The 20,888-nt window shown below is 49.5% G+C and overlaps 1 protein-coding gene across 4 annotated transcripts in view; it reads left to right on the plus strand.

The window, feature by feature from the left end:
• The window catches only part of SF3B3 (splicing factor 3b subunit 3), a 47,609-nt gene extending 27,069 nt beyond the window's left edge, over nucleotides 1-20,540 (plus strand). For all 4 annotated transcript variants that reach the window (XM_030581809.1, XM_030581810.1, XM_030581811.1 and 1 more), the window contains exons 16-26: nucleotides 1,011-1,133; nucleotides 2,429-2,583; nucleotides 6,429-6,603; nucleotides 7,607-7,812; nucleotides 8,978-9,134; nucleotides 11,174-11,299; nucleotides 13,814-14,026; nucleotides 15,590-15,688; nucleotides 16,665-16,808; nucleotides 17,558-17,662; nucleotides 19,476-20,540. In XM_030581809.1, the coding sequence (XP_030437669.1) occupies nucleotides 1,011-1,133; nucleotides 2,429-2,583; nucleotides 6,429-6,603; nucleotides 7,607-7,812; nucleotides 8,978-9,134; nucleotides 11,174-11,299; nucleotides 13,814-14,026; nucleotides 15,590-15,688; nucleotides 16,665-16,808; nucleotides 17,558-17,662; nucleotides 19,476-19,616 (1,644 nt within the window). In that variant the 3' untranslated portion in view covers nucleotides 19,617-20,540. The remainder of the gene's footprint in view (nucleotides 1-1,010; nucleotides 1,134-2,428; nucleotides 2,584-6,428; nucleotides 6,604-7,606; nucleotides 7,813-8,977; nucleotides 9,135-11,173; nucleotides 11,300-13,813; nucleotides 14,027-15,589; nucleotides 15,689-16,664; nucleotides 16,809-17,557; nucleotides 17,663-19,475) is intronic.
• Nucleotides 20,541-20,888: the final 348 nt, after the last annotated feature.

Consider the following 20,888-nt stretch of genomic DNA (forward strand, 5'->3'; position numbering starts at 1 on the left):
ATTAAATGCTTATTATATTGTCCACTGCAGCAGCGTAAGACTTTCTATGTGGACATCCCTGTCAGGATATAGTGGTCTTCTGAGTTATGCAGTGAATTCCCCTTTGTATATGGGCCTGTCTGGAATTCCCCATTTGCTCCAGCTGTTAAGCAGGTTCCCATATGTAGTTAGATTTTAGGTGAATATCCTCACTGATGAAAAGAAAGCAAATCCTTTGAGACGTTGCTAATCATGAATGTTTGTGTTTTGGCTCCCTTTTGAAAAGAGGATGATTATAAGAAACTATTCTCTCCATGAACTGTTTTTGGGAGGCTGTGCAGAGAGCCCCTTGAGGGCAGAGCCTGGGTGCAGCATGCATGTGACCCCAGGGTCTGCTCCAGTAATCTCCCCGGTGTCCAGTCTTTTGCACAAGCAGTGTTAGGTGATCCTGTGATAGAAATTTTGTTTTGGTAAGTCCTACGTGGGGTAAAAATAACGGGGCTCTTCCAAATCATCTAGCCCAGGATCTTTTCTTGAGGATCTTATTTGTTGCCAGACTGTAAACTCTTTGATCTTTAGGGGGGAGGGTTTGGGTGAGAGGAACTGTAAGGCGCTGCACTTGAAATCTGGGGTCAGTGACTAATTCTACCATAGACTTCCCTTGTGAGGGATAGCTGTGGGGAGGGATAGCTCAGTGGTTTGAGCATTGGCCTGCTAAACCCAGGGTTGTGAGTTCAGTCCTTGAGGGGGCCACTTAGGGAACCAGCATAAAAAAACTATCTGGGGATTTGTCCTGCTTTGAGCAGGGGGTTGGACTAGATACCTCCTGAGGTCCCTTCCAACCCTGATATTCTGTGATTCTATGACTTAGGGAAAGTCGCTTTGTGCCTCAGTTCTTAAAAAAGAAAGAGAGAAAAAAAGACTAATTAGTTAAAAACTGCATCTTCTCTCATTGAGTATAACTGCCTCAGCCAGTATTCTGTGTCTGTGATCATGAGCCAAGTGAGTTTTCTCTCTTGCCTAAATGAAAGAATGGTGTGCTGCTGCGAACTGTCCTGGATCCAGTCACTGGAGATCTTTCTGATACCAGAACCAGGTACCTTGGCTCACGCCCCGTGAAACTCTTCAGGGTCCGAATGCAAGGCCAAGAGGCGGTAAGTAAAGCAAGATGTCATGGTGTAGTGTCAATATTTGTCACTGTGCAAGTGGGCCAGCTTCCCTCATTGGTGGGAAGGGTGGAGAACAAACCTCTGCTGCACAACAGGACCAGCTTCCTGTAAAGGAGGAAGAGCCGGGTGGCTTCATTCTGCAGTTGCTTGGGACATAGCTTGTGCTTGTTGACGTAACCACCCTGGTTCACATCAGTCTTGCCTTGATTCTTAAGATATGATGCACTGCAATGCTTGTCTGACTCCTCTTCCATCTACTGCCCTCTGTGCTGTGACTGTGCTGACTTGCAGGCCACTCCTCTGCTGTGTTTGTAGAAGCTCTAAGCAGATTCTGTTAGGCACTTTCAGTGTCTCTTAGCGGATAGGAAGGCTGAAAGCTCTGCATGAGCATCCACGCAGTCTCTGGCTGCCTGATGTGTAGTGGCATTTATTTTGCTTTGGCTCAAAGCAGATTATGGTCTCCTCCTATCTATGTTAAGAGGGCTGGAGGTGTTTAGCCAGGGGCTAGTCAGCTGCCTAGTCATCTCTGGCTGAAGCAAAATATTTGCTGGATTTGGAGTTGAGGATCCAGTCCTTTAAAATCTTATTTGCAGCCCTTCTGTTGTGGCACTGGGGAAAGCAGCCACCCCGGGTTCACCGGTTTTTGGATCACACCTCATGGGTTGAGGAGTGCTGGGTGGCCAGTGTAGGGGACTGGGTGAGGGGGGTCTGGTTTCTGCTCTAGGTTGTGGTACATTGGGTAAGTCTCATCTTACTGTACACAGTCCCCTCATTTGTAAAATGGAAGCCATTTATTTGCTTTCTGCATGCCGGTTGGCTCCGTTTATGTTTCTAATCAGTGTCACTTTTCATGCACTAGCACAATACTGTAATGTTCAGGCTGCAGCATGACAGGGAATGTTTGTTTAAAGAAACCTTCTTCCTTTGAAAAACAAAGTCGTTTAAAAAGAAAAGCCATGAAAGCATTTCTGTTGATACTGGCTTTTGTAGAGAAAACTGAATTTTCCAAAACTCAGTTTGGGACCCGGTTGCCATGATACCATTCTTGTAATCAGTTACGTCTGAACCATGAGTTTGCTCCCTTGGAAGTTGCTCCTTAGAGGGGGAGAGGTTTTGAAGTCAGTCTCTGGGCAGAGTGAAATTATGCCCACAGTGATTGATTAGATTTTCCAGTGACTAAGAGTGTATGTGTTGGAATGTGCATGCTGTTTAATGCTGCCGGCAGTTAACTTGCCCCTCAAGTCCAGATTGGTGAATTTACTGTCTCTCTTCCTCTCCAGGTGCTGGCCATGTCCAGTCGCTCATGGCTGAGTTATTCTTATCAGTCCCGCTTTCATCTAACCCCCCTGTCCTATGAGACTCTAGAGTTTGCATCTGGCTTTGCTTCCGAGCAGTGTCCAGAGGGCATTGTTGCTATCTCCACAAACACATTGAGGTAAGGTTAATGAAACTGTCATGCTTCTGAACCAGGGGACACTGGTAGCTCTCAGGAGGGAGGAGAGGGCTGTAGAGACATTTCATTTTATTGGGGTCTCCTGGTATGATGCCTGGATAAAGAAAGTTTTTAAACATCACCTGCCTCTCCCTGAAACCACTCTTTCACTGCAGACATATTTGTTCATATTCAATATCTGGCAGTTTGGCACCAGGCTAATTTATAGTGTGTGGGCAAATTTGCAGTAAATATCCCAGCTTACTGGGCTCAAAAGATCTTTGAACTTTGTCCCCCACTGGGAGATGGTCAGGCACCTTTGAGCACAACCCAGTTGGATGCACAGCTGTTTCAAAGATTTCACCACCCTGTCATTTTTCATCTGTTTCTACCAGTGGATCTGCCGGTTGGCCTACAAGAGGCATTCTGCAGTATACACAGCAGCCCCATTTAGGGTTTCAAGCCATGACTAGAAACCAGTTTTGCTCCAGATGTTCTGTTTTCTTAAATTGTCTAAATGTTGTTAATTCTTCTCCTACCAAGATTAATAATCCAAGGTGTTCCCGTGGGGCAGGGTTGCTCCTGTTTGTAATAGCTGGGATAGTTTCCAACTTTGGAACTAGCTTACCAATTCATATTATTATTATATTTTAAAATCCATCGTAACAGTGTCTGTCAGCTGATAGCAAGATGCAGACTCCTGCACTAGGCTCATAAAATGCAACTTGTAGTTAATTTGTAAAAGGAAAATTCTTTATGGTGATTGATGCTTCTGACCTTGAGTTTTTAGGTCATTGAATAAAATGGGGGTCGTTTAAGTGTATTTTGTTCAGTAACAGTCTGACCTTGTTTAAGCTAATAGCCACACTCCCAGTGAAGAAGTTTTGGGGGCAGGAGTATGGAGGAATAGAAAAAGGAGATAACAGCTTCCTTTTGTTCTAGAAGAATCAAGTAGCGCTACCAAGTAACATTGTCTATAATCCTGTTCCTTTCTCCATACCTACCATATTCAGTTACTGGTTCTCTGTTCAGATTAGATTGTAAGCTCATCAGGGCAGGACATAAGAATACTTAAGTCTGAAAGCACCTTTTATGCTTAAAGTGGCACTATGTTAAGGTGAGGTGGAAGATAACCATATTGGGACAATTATAATCATCAGTTTTATTTACAGAGCAATATTTTGCTAGCAGGGCTGAGTTCTTGTGCAGATTTCAAAACGTTTGTTCTTAGTGTCCAGCTTGGTCACCTCAAGGTTTTAGAATTGTATACGGTTCTCAAGGTTGGTAGCTGTGTTAGACCAATAGGAACACAGACAGACTGAGCAATTGGTTTATTTGGACATTCACAAGAATGCACAGCGGAAATGTTTATTACAGGAACTTGTCCCTTGCATACAGCAAGCACTGTGCTTGTATTTCAGCAAGTTGCAGCTGAGAGGCACTATTTGCAATGGTTCTGATTCTCATGCCTCTAAATGAGGGGAGATTACAACACCACTGAGAAATAGGATGCACAGTTGTTGAGTGGGAAAGTAGATGATAAACTGGGAATAAGGGAATTTAAATGCATCTGGCCGAGCTGCAGGAGGAGTGACTGAAGGCCACATTGAGTAGCTCTCTTGGATTTCATCACTGGAAATTGCAGTCTGGGATAGCGACATTGTGAAAAGGGCCTGGTGGGGACAGCTGCCCATTCAGTGGAATAGCCATGCTACCCTTTGTAGCAGGGCTGCCAGAGTTTGCTTAGCAGCTTTCAGAGCACTAGGTACGATGGCTTTATTTGGTTCAGTGTTTGGTTTGAGTTTGGCTCATGGTGTGGCTCATTTGTGCATTACGAAAAGGCAGTGAATTAGTAAACGTGAAGGCTGATCTACCCAGCAAGAGCTATGTGTGGGCTGGCCTCCCTGAGCTAGCATGGGTAGCAATAGCAGTGAGCGGAGCATGGGCTTTGGAGCAGACTCATGAGCTGAATGCCTGCTCAGGCTCTGTGCTAGCTTTGTACTACCTGCTTTGAAGCCCGTGCTGTGCTGTCTTCATTGCTACTGTTACGTGGATTCAAGCTAGCTCCAGTAGGCCAGCCCATGCACAGCTTTTGCTGTGTAGAAATACCCACAGAATCTAAGCTAGTTACCCTAGCAATGGGGCCCTGGAGACGAGTAAATATATGGTGGTATCAGCATTTGGAGTATTTCAGGTCTGGGATCAGGCATCACAGGAGTATTTCAGGTCTGGGATCAGGCATCATAGGAGTATCGTATACAATCCCCTTCTAGCTAGGAGATGACATTTCTAATATGTGCCCAAAAAAAAGTCCAACCAAGTGGTCGAAAACACAACCACTGATCCACAATGATAGTGCAAAGCAGGGTTGGCTTTTTTATTTTATAGGCCTCTGTTTAGAAAATGCAAATCCACTTCTAGCTGACCACTGTGATTTTGTTCTGAGCCATTGTTTGCCCTGGCCAGCGCCAAACATTTTCTCATGGAATATCTTTCCGCAGTCCCCCATTGCTTGTTCCCAAAATACCTCATTCTGTATGCCACCAGAAAGGTCCCTTAGTGGTCCATGAATTGCTGTGCAGCTGGATTTATTTTATAGCAAAAGAAAAGTAATTCAACTACAAACAGATTTAAAAATGACTCTGACTTTTACCAGGAGAGAGACGGAATTAAGTTTTTCTCTGCATGAGGAATTCTGTGGCTGGCCTATTTGGCTATATGCTGTAAAATAACAGGAAAAGGAAGGTGCTTCACGAACTGAGAAGAGTGCTCTGTAGGAAAATGGAGTGAGTTGTTGGTTTGGAAATCAAAGGAATGACCGTGTTTTTTGTATTGCCTGTTCATATCTCAGCCCAGGGTGCGGGGAATAATTAGGAAAATAAGTGAAAATTCAGGAGCCCTGCTTTATGTAACTACAAACAGGCACTTTCTTCTTGTCTTCCTTTTTGGCATATTAAAGCATTCAGCTTTTTTTTTAAAGGAATCTTTCTGAAGGGACTCATGGTTATTCTGGCTCCAGATGAGCTGGCATTTGAGCAGGCGAGCTGCAGAAAGACCAGTCATTCAGACACTGATCTTTTTCTTGTCTTGTGACTAACCTGATTTTCATTGGCGAAAATTTTGGGGCCAGCTGTAGCCTCTAAAAAAACATTTGGATTCAGATGCCGTATTCACAAGATTCCCCTATTCCTTTTGTCCACCTTTTTCCCTCTCATAAAATATGATTTCTTTTGCATAACCGCACCATTTGCAAAAGGCTGTTGATCACCCACCACTCATTCTGTCATCTCTGAAATAGATATAGCAAGGTCTCATATATAAAACAGGGACTTGGGAGTCATAGGAGACTTGAATTCTGTGCTCAGTTCACCCACTGATGAGCCAGTCACATCCCTTCCCTGTAGTTCACTTTCCAGCCTGGCAGAATGGGGTCATCAAACCAAATGCATGGTATTAGTATGATCACACTGCACAGTTGGCCTGGTGTCTTGGAGGCAGGAGCATTCACTTTCCTCTGAGGCATCAGATACTGGCTTCTGCCAGGAAACTACTATCCAGTCCATTGCTGATCTCTCACATAGCTCTGATATAGCATCCACTCCAAAAAGCTACAGCACTATTGAGAGCTCTGTCGGTTTGTGCTCTGAAGAAAAAAAACATTGCTCTGAGGGTTGGGAAAGGGCGATTTGCGCTTTCCCGTCTGGCCTGGGCTGCTCAGAGAACAGCTGCTGACCTGTACATTGATTCATAAGATTAGAGCTGAAGACTGAGCTCCATCCTTGCTGTCTCTGGGGAGTGGCTTGTGTTGGAAGTTGCTAAATGCATGTGACCTTTCTCTGTCCATGTAGGATTTTGGCATTGGAAAAGCTGGGGGCAGTCTTCAACCAGGTTGCCTTCCCGCTGCAGTACACCCCCAGGAGGTTCGTCATTCACCCTGAGAGCAGCAACCTGATCATCATCGAGACAGACCACAATGCTTACACCGAGGCCACGAAGGCCCAGAGGAAGCAGCAAATGGCTGAGGTAATCAGGACAGCTCATAGTTGCACGTGTCCTTCTGGATGCCCTCTCACTTGAGCACTGAGTATCCCCACCTATGTTAACCTCAGGGACTGGAATTCTTTTGCTGGGTGTGAGCACGAAGGGCAGGATGGATGGAATGTAGTGCAGGCCTGTAGGGATGGCAGGAGAGATTGCTCAGAGTCCTGCACTGTGTTCCATGTACAGTTTGGGCTTGGGCTAGTCACTTCACCTCTTCCTCAGTCTCCATGCGTACAACGGGTGTATACTTAATGCTCAGCAGGTGACCCTTTGACACTGAATGTTTGAAAATCCACTTGAGCTCCTCTGAAGGAGCCTATATATGGACAAATTGTTCTTTACCGTTTGCTGCAGTTGATTTCTTAATAGCAGCCTCAGACTCCACATTGCCAAATGATTAGTGGTTGGTTTTCTAGTTCAGTTGAGGCATTTCCACATAATCATAATTTCAGCAGATAAATCGCAGTCCAAGTGCTGCCGTTCACAGCATGCAGTACCCTAGTGCCTTGACAGACTTTGCAGATCATTTCGCTGAGCAATGATCCTGCTTCTGTATCACATGTTCTGTAGAATTTGTTGTTATTGCTGAGGTTACTTGGAGTTGAATAGATTGTTTTCCTCAAAGATTTCTCTGTGGCATCAGCTGGTGTTTTGGAGGCTGTCTCCCCAGAGCAATGGTCCCCTGGGCAGTGGGAATCAAGGATGCCATACTTTTGAGCTCCATAGCAACAGGCTGTATTGTAGCAAGGCGAGTGGCATTGTGGCCTTGTAGGTGTTGAGCTCTTGGCTCTCTGGCTTTGTAAAACAGAGGCTTTAACGTTCACTTGGCTTTCATATTGGTAGCACTTCGCTTTGGGGATCGCTCAACATTGAAGCTCATCTTCTAAATCACCACTATGCCAAGGAGCTTGGGTATCACCCTGTCTTGAAACGAATCCCCTCTTGTGCTGAGTTCTTTCTCTTCCCACTGTAATGTGTGCTGCAGGAAATGGTGGAGGCTGCAGGTGAGGACGAGAGGGAACTGGCCGCAGAGATGGCAGCCGCCTTTCTGAATGAGAACCTTCCCGAGTCCATCTTCGGGGCCCCCAAGGCAGGCAATGGCCAGTGGGCCTCTGTTGTCCGAGTGATGAACCCCATCCAGGGCAATACTTTAGATTTGGTCCAACTAGAGCAGAACGAAGCTGCCTTCAGGTAAGGAGCAGTGCCAGACACAGTCTCTGGCTGTCATGTGCTTAATACATTGCTGCTTATTTTGCCCAGCCGTCGTTTGAGTTGAAAGGCCATATTGCTGGGATGCTGGGTACCAAACCCCAGTAGACACCTCCCAGCACGCTGAAGCTCTTCTCTTCCCTTCACCCAGCCCAGTCATGCAGGGTGGGCACAGGCACTAGCGCTTAATGTCAGCATGTTCACTGGATCTTTAAACAGGCAGTTGAAGGACAGTATCTAAAAAGGCCCTATGGGGTGCAGATGATAGGAGCAGTTGTCCTTGTGTTCCCCTCCCTCCCTTAGCATCCTCTCTGCATAGATTAAACTGCCAAGCAATGTTGTGGGTGCATTTAAAAGGGCAGGTACTGTGTATAAGAGAGAAGTCAGGTGGGACTGCAGCAAGGAAGATGAGTCAAGCCGACTGACACGGGTCATGTTGTTTAGTTTTACTGGAACTGTCTACGTGGGGCATGGGAGAGCAGGGGATGACTTTGGGTGAGGGACTGTACCTGAGCCTGTAACCTGAGCCAGGAAGGTGGGTGGGGTGAGTTAAGACCTTTGCCTGGGAAACTGGACAAAGGGGCAGGGGGAGAGAGCCTGCTGGAGGGGTATTTTTGGGTTCAGTTTTGGGCTGGCTGGGAAGAGGCAGGGATCCCCAAGTCTGGGATCTAAGATCCTTGCCCCCCAGAGGGACCTGGCTGAGAGATTCTGGTTGTACCTACAAGCCCTGCTTGGGACTGTGTTCCTGTCATCTAATAAGCCTTCTGTTTTGCTGGCTGGCTGAAAGTCATGGTGAATCGCTGGAAGTAAGAGGTGCAGGGCCCTGCGGCCCTGACTCCCCCACACTCCTGATACCCTTTCAAAAGAAAAAGCAGCAGCCCAGATTCCCACTTCCTGCCTGGGCACAGGGACTATTCCATACCCATATTGCTGTCTAAAAATGACTTCTTAGGATGCGTTTTAGGGGGGAAAGCTGAGTGGAGGGGATAGATGAATGAAATCAGCACTGTGAAGTCAGGCTTCCAAAGCTCTAACCCAGCTTTATCATCCATGTGTGACATGCAGCGCCTAGCCCGAGGCAGCTCTGGCTTTGGTTTCTATACTTTGCTCACACTAACCTCTGGGTGCCTGTCTGTGTTTTCCCCAGTGTGGCAGTGTGCCGATTCGCCAACGCCAGTGATGACTGGCATGTGCTGGTGGGAGTGGCCAAGGACCTGATTCTGAATCCCCGGTCGGTGGCTGGTGGGTTTATCTACACATACAAGCTGGTGAATAATGGCGAGAAGCTGGAGTTCCTACACAAGGTGAGCGTGCCCTGCGTGGAGTGGGCTGACCTCTCTTGTGCTAACATTGGGGAGGTACAGGCCAAAAGAGGAGGAAGGGAGCCAGGCAAATCCACATTGGAGCTCACTGAGTGCATGAGAGGCCCAGACAATCTTCAGATGGGTTTGGAAAACTGACCACACTAAACTACAGTTTTGAGTCCCCTTGAGATAATCTTGTCCCAAAGCATATAGCAGATAGACTATGCCAGCTGCCAGCTCCACATTCCCTCGTGGCTACTGCCAGTATGGGTAAATGGGCAAGCCCTGAGCTGTGCCAGGCAGGTGATAGTCAATGCAGATGCAGGAACTTTGCACAACTGGCAGTAGCTGCAAATCTCACTACTCATTTTCCAGGGCACCTCACTGACACTAGTTGGGCTCTGGCCAAGTGACTAGATATTTGGGGAGACTGTAGGCTAACCATAATTTTTCTCCTGCTCAGAAAACTTCGAAGTAGGGAGAAGCCTGTCTGCTTTCCAGGAGGAACTGGCAAGAAAATTCTGTATTCAGAGTTACTGTCTCTCTAGCTGCTTCTTTGGCCCCAGCCCCATAGTATCAGCCCCTCACAAATTATGAGCATGTTTATTCTCGCAGCCCCCGTAGGCCATAGGGAAGGATTATCCCCAGTAACAGGTGGAGATCTGAGACCCAGAGAAATTCACTTGCCCAAGGTCACCTGGGAAGTCTGTGATAGAGCTGGAAATTGACCCTGGGTCTCCTGAGGCCAGGCCAGTGCCATGTCTGCATTGCCATGCAGTGGACTGACAGGTAAGGACTCTGTTCCCACTCCTGAGAACAGTTAGTGAGGTCAGAGTGGGGAAATGCTGCCATTTTAAAATGGCAACATTTCAACTGTTGAGGAGCTTTCATGGTGGCTATTTCTTTACAAAGCTGCCCTGCACTCAGGTCACTTGTCTCGATTATGAAGGTTCCCTGATACCCAGGTTTAGCTAGTATGGGCCTGTGCACCTTCCTTTGCTTACATGCATAAGTGATTTGACCTGCTCATAGTAGCATAGATCACTTGATGGACCTCCAGGGTTTGAACAGTGCCAAGTTCAGGGAAACCTCGGTTCTCCTCCCCATGCATCCCCAGCATGGTTGAGAAATGGGCAGGGAATGAGGAAGTGCTGAAGAATGTGGTGCCTTTCTTCTTTCTTCCCACATTTCCAAGTTCATCAAGAGGGTTCTGTCCTGGGCGAGGGCCACTATGATGCCTTTTAATGACCACCATGTAGCTTACAGAACTAGCTGGGTGAACTGGCTTTTGTTAGCCGGTGTGACCAAACCTGGAAAAATGTGCCAATGACTGTCAGCACCAAAAATGCTAGTGGAATTAATTTTTTCCATTGTGATCGCTGACGTGTCCTTTTGGATTAACAAGAACATGGCATTATCCTTAGGAAAATTTGCCTGCATTAGAGCTGCCAAGGACATCTTGACATCTTTCAGATTTAATATCTTCTTCACTGGCTGATCCAGAACTCTTATTGTAAGCACTGAATTGGATCAAGACTCCTGAGACTGGATTGCTGATTGTAATCTGAACTGGATTTAGCAAAAAGTAAAATCTTGTTCATACTGGGGAAACAGTAAAGCCACAGATTGAGGTGACAGTGCCTTTTCTGCCTTCCTGCATATTCTGCTCAATTGCTCGTAGAATGATCTCCGCACTCAACTCCGTCATTTAAGTGCTATGTCCGATTCAGTGGCTTGGGAGTATCCTATCCAGGATTGCATAAGCACTGATAAAACATGGTGTTCCAGCATATGGTGTACTAGTGGCACGGGAGTTAGGAATTCTGCAGGACACATCAAGGACTCTGATTAACCATGGCATTGAGAACTCCATTGCCAGTATCAAGGCTTTAAAGCTTCGACAGAACCACTGGATAAAGTCCATTCTCCAGCTCTGCTGTATTTTCCAGTAAAGGTGCAAGTACAGGCAGTTGTCTTGAGGAGGTTTTGTCTGTCTCACTGGACTTTCTAATGTGCATTCCTTTCACCTCCCTATGTAGACCCCTGTGGAGGAGGTACCTGCAGCCATTGCCCCATTCCAAGGCCGAGTCTTAATTGGAGTTGGAAAACTCTTACGTGTATATGACCTGGGCAAGAAGAAGCTGCTTCGGAAGTGTGAGAATAAGGTATTGGCTTTGGTTCTTGATTGGTGCCATTTCTTGGGGTGAGGGATACGAGTAAAGAGTAACACTTTGGGGATACATTTTCAAAGCAGGGTTTTAGGTGTGGTACATTCAGCGTGTGTGTGTGTGTTTGTCCTTTATAAACTCCACATCGGAGGACCTCATCCAAAGTTCTGGGTTCCCTGTGCATACACCCCAAAGCAGAATAACCTAGGAAATACCAAGTAAAAATCAACCACAGCAGCAACTGCTTCTCTCCCATGCCACGTCTATCATTTGATCACCAGTCATGTGTGCAACATGCCTTAAAACTCCACCGTGCTTTGCTTCTAGACAGAAATGTCAGTGAGTTTTTCACACACTTGTTCTAATGAAATGCACAGTCCCTCCAGTACTGCTGTGTCATATGTGAGTCATATCTCCTCTAAATACAAGTTGAGGATCTGATAGCATTTCCCATTTGACTGTATGGGAGACACTTTCCCCTCTTATACTAGGGGACAGTAGATTCTGCCAACAGCCCAGCAAGCGGAGCGATGAGGCTCTGGAGTGCCATTTGATCTGGACACTCTGGAGAGCTAAAGTGGGCAACTGTTAAAAGCTTCACTCATTTACAGCCACAGAAGGTGCTGTGTGCCAGGACAGAAGTCAAAGGCTGTGTCTACACTGCACACTAAGCCCATGTCTGTGGGACCTTGGCTTGTGGACTCGGAGTTTCCAAGTCTGCACTTGAGTATCCACACTGTGTTGTAAACCTGGCTTATTTTGTATTTGTACATTAAATAATACGAAAACAATTGTTGGACCTGGGTGTCTCAGCCATGCTGATGGGTGTGTACTGCACTACGCAGACCTTCTGGCTCAGGCCTGCGGCTTGAGCTGCATCCACACTGCAAAATGAGAGGCCTTGGACCCAAGTCTCAGTGGACCTGGGCTCTGAGCCACCCTCGTAGCAGTGTTTTAGGCTTATTTTGTATTTGTACATTAAATAATACGAAAAACATCATATTTAATATTACATAATATATGAATCCGTAAGATAAAAAGGGTAATTTTACATGTAAAAGGTATTAATTAAATTATTCGGCAGTTACTCTTTCACCTTACCATGTGAATTTGCTCTTTTTTATCTACCTGTAAGAAAAATTAAGGAATTTTTACAAAATAAATATAATAAACAATTTTCATCTTATGTATTTTTTAAAAATAAAACATCATTGAACTGCTAGTCCAAATATATTTATTATTCTTACTTTAACACAGAATGAAGCCTGCAGCCCCGGCGTTCTCTGTCCCCGGCAGGCATGGGGCAGTGGTTTCTCTCTGGCTTAAGCCATGGCCTGGCACTTGCCGGGGACAGAATACCAGCATCTGCAGCCCCACAGAAGCCAGAGAGAAGCCACAGCCCCGCACCTGCCAAGGACAGAGAACGCCTGCAGCCCCGGAGTATTCTGTCCCCAGCAGGCATGGGGCCCCGGCTTCTTTCCCTTACTGGGCACTAGGCGGGCCCCACGCCTGCCGGGGACAGAGAACACCGGCGCCTGCAGCCCTGGAGAAGCTGCAGCCCCACGCCTGCCAGGGACAGAGAACATGGGCACCCGCAGCCTGCAGCCCTGGAGAAGCCGCAGCCCCTCGCCTGCCAGGGACAGAGAACACCGGCACCCACAGCTTGCAGCCCCGGAGAAAAGCCGCAGCCCCGCACCTGCCAGGGACAGAGAACACCAACGCCTGCAGCCCCGGAGTTCTCTGTCCCTGGCAGGCACGGGGCCGTGGCTTCTCTCCCTTGCTGGGCATTAGGCAGGTGCACACAAATGCCCTGGCGGGCGCCATGACACCCACAGGCACCGTGTTGGGGACCACTGCTCTAGGCTTATGATGGGGGGGAGTTGTTCTGCGTGGTTGATACATTAGGCAGCACAAAAGTAGTTAAAGAAACTACAAAACGCTTTTTCTAGTGCTTTAGCTGGCTGCTTCTCTTCCCATTTCCTTCCCCTACAAGCTGCAGGTCTTAGGCCAGCCTCTGGCCTAAGAAACCCACAGGGTAAAAAGGAAACATGGAGAGGACAGATTTTGCTTAGGTTTTGGCTCCCATCACAACTTGCAAAGTTTTCTTCCCAGATGCTTCGTGACTGGAGCTGTGAAGGGGCATTGCCTGGCCTGGAGGTCAGGGGGCATTGTCCACACATCTGTAGATGTAGAGTTGGGATCTTTGCTCCTACACATAGCCCGGTCAGACTACTACTGCTCCAGACAGGATTATTTATGGGCTCAAGAACTGTGCACAGTGGCCACTGTAGTTCAGGTATGCACTAACACCACTTCCACTGTCCGTGTTCTGGAGCCATGGTGGGTTGGAATTGCAGCTGTGGGGTCAGAGCCAGGGTGTAACATTGGGGACTAATTGATGGAGCAAGGAAGACAAGGCATTAAAATTAATTGAGTCGGGTGGATTTCCTGAGTAAGCCCATTTGAGTTCTTTATCAGGGCAACTTACTGTTGTAATTCCCTTTCTAAAAGCACATTGCCAACTACATCTCGGGCATCCAAACCATCGGGCACAGAGTGATCGTGTCGGACGTCCAGGAGAGCTTCATTTGGGTGCGCTACAAGAGGAATGAGAACCAGCTGATCATCTTTGCCGATGACACCTACCCCCGCTGGGTCACCACCGCCACCCTCCTTGACTATGACACTGTGGCCGGAGCAGACAAGTTTGGCAACATCTGTGTGGTGAGTACATGTGTCTGGACCGTCAGGACACTCCAGAGACCGCAAGTACTCGCTGGGTACAGCCACGTGTGTCTACAGAAATGAGAAAATGTATGTTAGAGCCAACGCCCTATCGCTAGTGTTCGCTTGTTACAAGTGCCCGTGGAACAGTTATTCGTCAGTGAGACAGCTGGCTGTTGTACTTTCTCAGCATGTTATTCAGAGCAAACAAGTTAAAGCGTTGGCATCAGAAACCGCCATCCTCAAAAGTTCACTGAACTTACTTAACAATAAAAACTTTCAGGGCAGATGTGCTCTTGACCTTTGGTAGCCGCTACCCATTCTCTGATGCTTTCGTCAAGAGCAAGGGTATTTATCTTTTGTATTGGCCAAATCCCAGCGCTGGTGTTAGCTCTGCCTCCAGAAGTTCCCTGTGCAGTTTGGGTTGGTTACAGAATTCCATGCTGTTTCCTGACCTGTTCTGTCCTCCACTGGGGGCTGGATTTCAGTGGTATATGGACTGCGTCCCCCGATGGTAGTCCGACCAGTTTCTAAAGTACACAAGGTGGGGGTTTCGAAGCCTGAGTTCTAGACATGTCTAGTGTTACTCAGCTGGCATTTGGCTGAGGCACAAGCCAGTCCTCGTCTGTCGTTATGCCCCAGCTTCCGTCAGGCTGGTCTGGCACAAATTAGCTTCGCCTTTATGAACACGCTCTGTGAATGCCGGTTCCAAGGCAACCAGAGACCCGTGCCATGTGGCCAAGTTCCGCCCTGGTGACTTAGCACTTAATTATCGTGAGTTTTACTTTATTTCCCCGTATGCTGTTGGTGCTGTGTCCTGTGTTCCTGCTCTCTGCACTGATGCATACATGCTTTCCTTTATATCCTGACTCTGGCCACTTTCTGGACTTGACAGTATAAAATGGTGCATGCTGTTATTTATTCTTTAATTACACTGGTGCTAAGAGATGCATTTAGTTTAAGGTGAGGATAAACCCCCGGGATGCCCTCTTTGGCGAAGGAGCTGCATTACTAGTCACCTTTCTGTCTTCTTGTTCCTGTACAGCCAGTTAACACTGGGCTGGTCTACTCTAGGAAAGTAAGTTGGCTTAACTATGTCACTCAGGGCTGTGAAAAATGTCTTGCCCTGTGCAACGTAACAAAGCCAGCCTAAACCCTAGTGTCGACACCGCCAGGCCAACGGAAGAATTCATCCGTCACCCTGGCTACTGCCTCTCGGAGAGGTGGATTCGCTGCACAGATGGAAAACCCTCTTCTGTTGCTGTAGTAAGTGCCCACGCTACAGGGCCACAGCTGGTGTAGCCAGGCCCACTGCTGTGAATGACAAGAGATGGGTCATTCCAGTGGCCTACGGATTTCCCCAAACACTCAAGCGTCCAGCGTTCCTAGTGCCCCACACGCATGCCAGCGAGGGTCTATGTTGCATTCCCACCAGATCAGGGTATTTGCTGTAATGCAAACTAAATGCCCCAGTGTCCATGGCAGATGGCAGTGTCCATCTCTTGTCGGTACGGTGCTGGCAACAGGCCAGCATACTGACTGTGTCCTGCTTTGTCAATACAGGTGAGGCTGCCTCCCAACACAAATGATGAGGTAGACGAGGATCCGACGGGCAACAAGGCTTTGTGGGACAGAGGGCTTCTCAATGGAGCGTCGCAGAAGGTAACCTTGGGGTGGGGGGAGGAGGCAATCAGCTCCTCTGTGAAGCTGTGCAGTGTGAATGCGAGTGCATCTTGGGGGAGATGAATCCTGCCGGGTAAGGGTCTGTAACGAGAATGGCCACAGCCAAGCACTGTCCAGTTCTGCGCGCGCTGGCGAACACCTACAGAGAAGTGAGTTTCTCTGGGAGTGGAGCAAGGACCCGCAGGTTACATTTCTCCTTCCCTCCTCTGCCTTCTTATCAGCCACATCCGTGTGTGTGGAGCTCTAAGCCATTGGGTAACGCGCTGGATTTTGCCACACGCTCTTCAGTGGAAGATCTTGTTCCATTCCCCTCTCCTGCTGGTAGAGCCGTGCAAATCCGCGGGTATCCGCCTTATATGTGTGGACCGTTGACATGGGTACAAATTCTGGATCTGAACAGAGCTCTGATGGTAAGACTGGGCAGGCAGTTGTGCGGAACTGCGGCGCGGATCCTCCACCTGCCCTGGGCAGAGGGCCTGGGGGTAGGGACAGGGGCCGGGGGCTGCTCGGGCCCCATGCCCAGGGCAGGTGGAGGGTCCGCCAGTGGCCAGCTGCGGCTCTGAGCTGCCTCCTCCCCAGCCAGAGCTGGGTCGGGGAGAGCCGTGCTGGCAGCTGTGGGGAGCCTGGGTCCTTCCAGCTGCCCTGGGTGAGGGGCTGGGACACTGGGAGAGGGGCTGCTCAGGCCCCCCACCCAGGGCAGGTGTAGGGTCTGCCACGGCTCTCCACAGCTGTCAGCACGTCTCTCCCCAACCGGGCTCCAGAGTGGGGGCGGGGGTGCCGCCTCGGAGTCTCAGTCGAGCCCCTGCTGTAGAGCCCTGCAAATCTGCAGATTTTATGGCTCAGATGCAGATACACATTTGTATCCATGCCGGGCGCTACCTGCTGGCCCCTTTTGTGAGTACATCTGTTGTGGATGATCTCCAGAGGAAAACACTGACCCGGGACTTGTTTGCAGGCTGAGGTGATTATGAATTACCACGTGGGAGAGACGGTGCTGTCGTTACAGAAGACCACGCTGATTCCAGGAGGGTCTGAGTCTCTCGTGTATACCACCTTGTCAGGGGGCATTGGTATCCTGGTCCCTTTCACGTCCCACGAGGTAAGAGCCGTCCTGCTGCAGAAGCACGGCGTGACTGCCCAACCACGCCCAGCTCCTGTGTCAGCATTCTCTGTTGGCTTGTGTGCAGTATGTGAAAGTCAAGTGTGCAACAAAGCTCCTGCCAAAGGGAGCCGGTGAGATCAGGGCATATGGAAGGAGGGTGGGAAGAGACAGAGCCCACTAACCGGTCTTCCCTGTGACTGCTTCCTTAGCAAAGCACCTGTGATTCATTCCTGTCTGGGATGGATTTAAACAGTGGTGCACATGTTAAAGGGTTGGCTAAAGTGTGGCCCACTGAGTTATATGGCTTGGGACAACCTGAAGCCCTGTATGTTAAGAGGAACGTGCAGCTTGTAGCAGCTGGCGCCAGTGCTCGAAGCTGCATCTTGATTCAAGCACAGGCTGCTGGAGCAGTGCATGCTGGGAGCTGTACTGCTTTGGCCACACTGCCATCCTACACGTGTGAGCAGCCGCCACTTGTTTGGATTTATGCAAGTTTGGGGAGCCCATTGTGTTCACGGCAGGCTGGTAGCATGGCCCTGGGTGGGCCGGTTTTGGATCCTCCAGTCCCAGTGGAAAAAAGAATCAGTGCCTGGAAGTGGTGGGGGGCCCCTTTGTGGCCAGGAATTAACTGCGCTGTGCAGGGCACAGGCTGCTAATGGAGTGTTGCCATGTCCTGATGTTACTCCAGCCTCACATGGGTGAGAGGAGCAAATTGTTCTGCCTCTCAACTACTTCTGTCCCTTCAGGATCATGACTTCTTCCAGCACGTGGAGATGCATCTGAGGTCGGAGCATCCCCCTCTGTGTGGACGGGACCACTTGAGCTTCCGCTCCTACTACTTCCCAGTTAAGGTAGGTCAGGGGTCTAGCTCCGCCAGGGCAGCGGTATTCAAGGTTAGCAGGTCTGACACCGGACACGTTAACTGTTCCAATATATCATGCAAGCGTGTCATGGAATAACAGGCCCACAACTCCCTCCAGGGAGCTTGTGACAGCATAAACTACGAGAGCAAAGCTGATGTCGGCAGAGCCACTGCTGAATGGTGCAATACAGAATACTCCCAGTTATACGAGTAGTGTGGGGATGTAGATTTTATTCAAGTAATGGAGAGTTGTTCAGATAATCAAGAAGGCAGGCAGCATTCACCAGTGGGGCCCCTTGTGGCTGGGGGCTCCTCGTAGCCGGTCCTGGGGTCTCGCTTTGCCTCATTCACTCCCTCCCAAGACTGCGGGGCTGCAGAGGGCTCCCTGCACTGGCGCAGGGCCGGGGACACCCCATCCCTGCAGGCTCAAGGTGTGGACGGGGAGGCTGCGGTCCCGGCAGGGCAGAGCAGAGACCCCACCCCAGCCAGGACTGCAGCCTTCCCTGCACCTTGTGCCTGCAGGGATCACGTGTCCCCAGCCCAGCAGCAGCACAGTGAGCCTGCTGTCATGGCCCCACTCACTCTCACTCCCATGACATAGGAGCTGCAGAGGGCTCCCTGCATGGCCGTAGGAGCCATTCAGCAGCAGTGGGGCATCCCTTCTTGTCCTTCTCGTAGTTCTGGCCGTGAGCCTGTGCTCTGTTAGCCGAACCAAACCCCTAGTCTCCAGCATGAGCCATGTATCTCATGCTGTGGGACAAAGAAGAGATTTGGGTAATGCAGAGGTTTGGCTAACAGAGTTTCAGATAAATGGGACTGTCCTGTAATACCTGTCTTTTGTCTAGTGCTTTTCATCCATAGATCTCAAAGCGCTTTGCAGAGGAGATCAATGTCATTACAGCTGGGAAAGCAGAGGCACAGAGTGGTGCAGTGATTTGCCCAAGGTCACCCAGCAGGCCAGTGGTGGAGCTGGGAACAGAACCCAAGTCTCCTGAGTGCCAGCCCAGTGCTCTCTCCACTAGGTGACACTGCTGTCCACCCCAGAGCCTCATATTAACAATCAGGAAGATTTTAAAACTAGGCCGTGGCGCAGAGTGTTGGATCTACACCCTGCACAGGTGCCTGCCTGTTGCACCCTCCCCCGGTCCGGCTTTGTCCACCACCCTTTGGCGCCTGCATGGCTTTGCCTGGCTGTTCTGGCCGTCGTGTTAGCTGTGAGCAGTTACTGTGCCACATACCCAAGACTTCCACAAAGCATTTTTACAGCTTGCAGGATGTTTATCGCTGCAGCTCTTGTAGTGTCCCTGGAGCTGTTAAGAGGGCATATAAGCAGATACATGTTCCAGCTACTGAGGAATTGCCCAGAGATGAGTCAGACCTATTATTGATGGCCCTGAGGCTGAGTCACAAGACCTCAGAGACCTTTGAAACCTGACTGGAGACTTTCCCCTTCACCGATCCCTCACTCAGAATCTTCTCCTTCAGCCCCCTCCAGCACACACCATCTAGGGACCCCGTGCCAGCCAGGACTTGTTGGCTGAAGCAAGATCAGCCTTGTCCTTCCCTCAAGTGGTCTGGGTTTGCTGAGGCTCTTGTTGTTAATTAGTTTGACTCCAGCTGCTCTTCTCCAGCAGATGAGGTTACTGAGCGTGGTCCTGTTTCCAAAGCGGGATTAAGAAACTCCTGGCAGAGCTATTTACGGTGCTGCCCTTTTGTCCCTTTCGTCTGTTCTAACTAAGTGGCGTTGGGGCCGAGCCCGTTTGATGCCCAGATTCTAATGTGTTCCCGTGTCCTCTTGCTAGAACGTGATTGATGGGGACCTTTGTGAACAGTTCAACTCCATGGAACCCAACAAACAGAAGAACGTCTCAGAAGAGCTGGACAGGACCCCCCCTGAGGTGTCCAAGAAGCTGGAGGATATCCGCACGCGCTACGCCTTCTGAGCAGCAGAGCCCTTCCTGGGACAGCCAAGGATGCTGCTCCCAGACGGGTTGGAAGGAGAATGTGTGCTTTTTTCCCCCACTTTTAACTTCTGTTTGCTCGTCTTGCTCTGCCCCCTGGGGCTAGGTTTGTAAACTTAGAATCCAAAGTCACGAGCATTTCCCATAAACTCGGTACCAGCAGCTGGGCTTTCCAGCATGGCACGGTGCTGCTGGAGGCTTGGACACCCTGGGAACCCCTCTAGTGATCGTAACTGCTTGCGAGAAGAGCAGGAAAGCTCTCCAGGCCTTCCCTCCATCCCCGGGGTCAGAGGCACATGGCTGTCAGTTGTCCCTGCCTTGCTGACCTCTCTCTTTGTCTAAGACCGGAGCCTGAACCCATTTTCTGAGGCCCGTTGGGGCTAGACCCCAAATGGCCTCATGAAGTGAGCTGGGCAGGGCCGTGCTTGGCAGAGCCCTCTCCCCACTGATGGCAGCTGGGCCAGGAGTGCTCAGACGGGGGTCTGGAGATGCCCAGCCCTTTGGTGGGCTGTAACAGCTGGGGTGTGACTCTGAGATGCTGCAGGGATAATTGAAATAGCCCTGCCCCCCCCCACGCACACACCCCGTGTTAGGGGTTGCGGTCCCCCGAGCCCCGTGGCCAGTGTGGAAGTCCCAGCACATGAAGCTCTGCAGGGGGGACAGCGCCGCACATGCCTTGAACCCCCATTGGCAAGGCTGGGGCCAGCCTGGATTCCCGCCCTCTTCGTTTTTAACTGTTTTCCCTGTAAATATAGTTTTGTACAATGTTGACTCTGGTAGGGCGTGGGCAGAGGTTGAGCTGGGACTAGATTTGTTTTGTAACAGCTTTTGCACGAGCGGTGCCCTGTCTCTGTGCTGTGATTGGGATCAGCACAGAAAGAATAAAAAAGCTGGTTTTTAAATTGACTTGAATGCTGACCATCTCTGGTCTTTACTCCCAAACAGTGGCCATGTCTACATCTAAAATTTTGCAGCGCTGGTTGTTACAGCTGTATTAGTACAGCTGTATAGGGCCAGCGCTGCAGAGTGGCCACACTTACAGCAACCAGCGCTGCAAGTGGTGTTAGATGTGGCCACACTGCAGCGCTGTTGGGCGGCTTCAATGGGGGTTCGGGGAACGAGAGAGCAAACCGGGAAAGGAGACCAGCTTCGCCGCGGTTTGCTCTCGCGTTCCCGGAACCACCCAGCAAACCTCAGGGAAGGAGACCTGCTTGTTCGGGGAACGCGAGAGCAAACCGGGAAAGGAGACCAGCT

Source organism: Gopherus evgoodei, chromosome 12 (genome assembly GCF_007399415.2).
Source record: "Gopherus evgoodei ecotype Sinaloan lineage chromosome 12, rGopEvg1_v1.p, whole genome shotgun sequence".
Lineage (NCBI taxonomy): Eukaryota > Metazoa > Chordata > Testudines > Testudinidae > Gopherus > Gopherus evgoodei.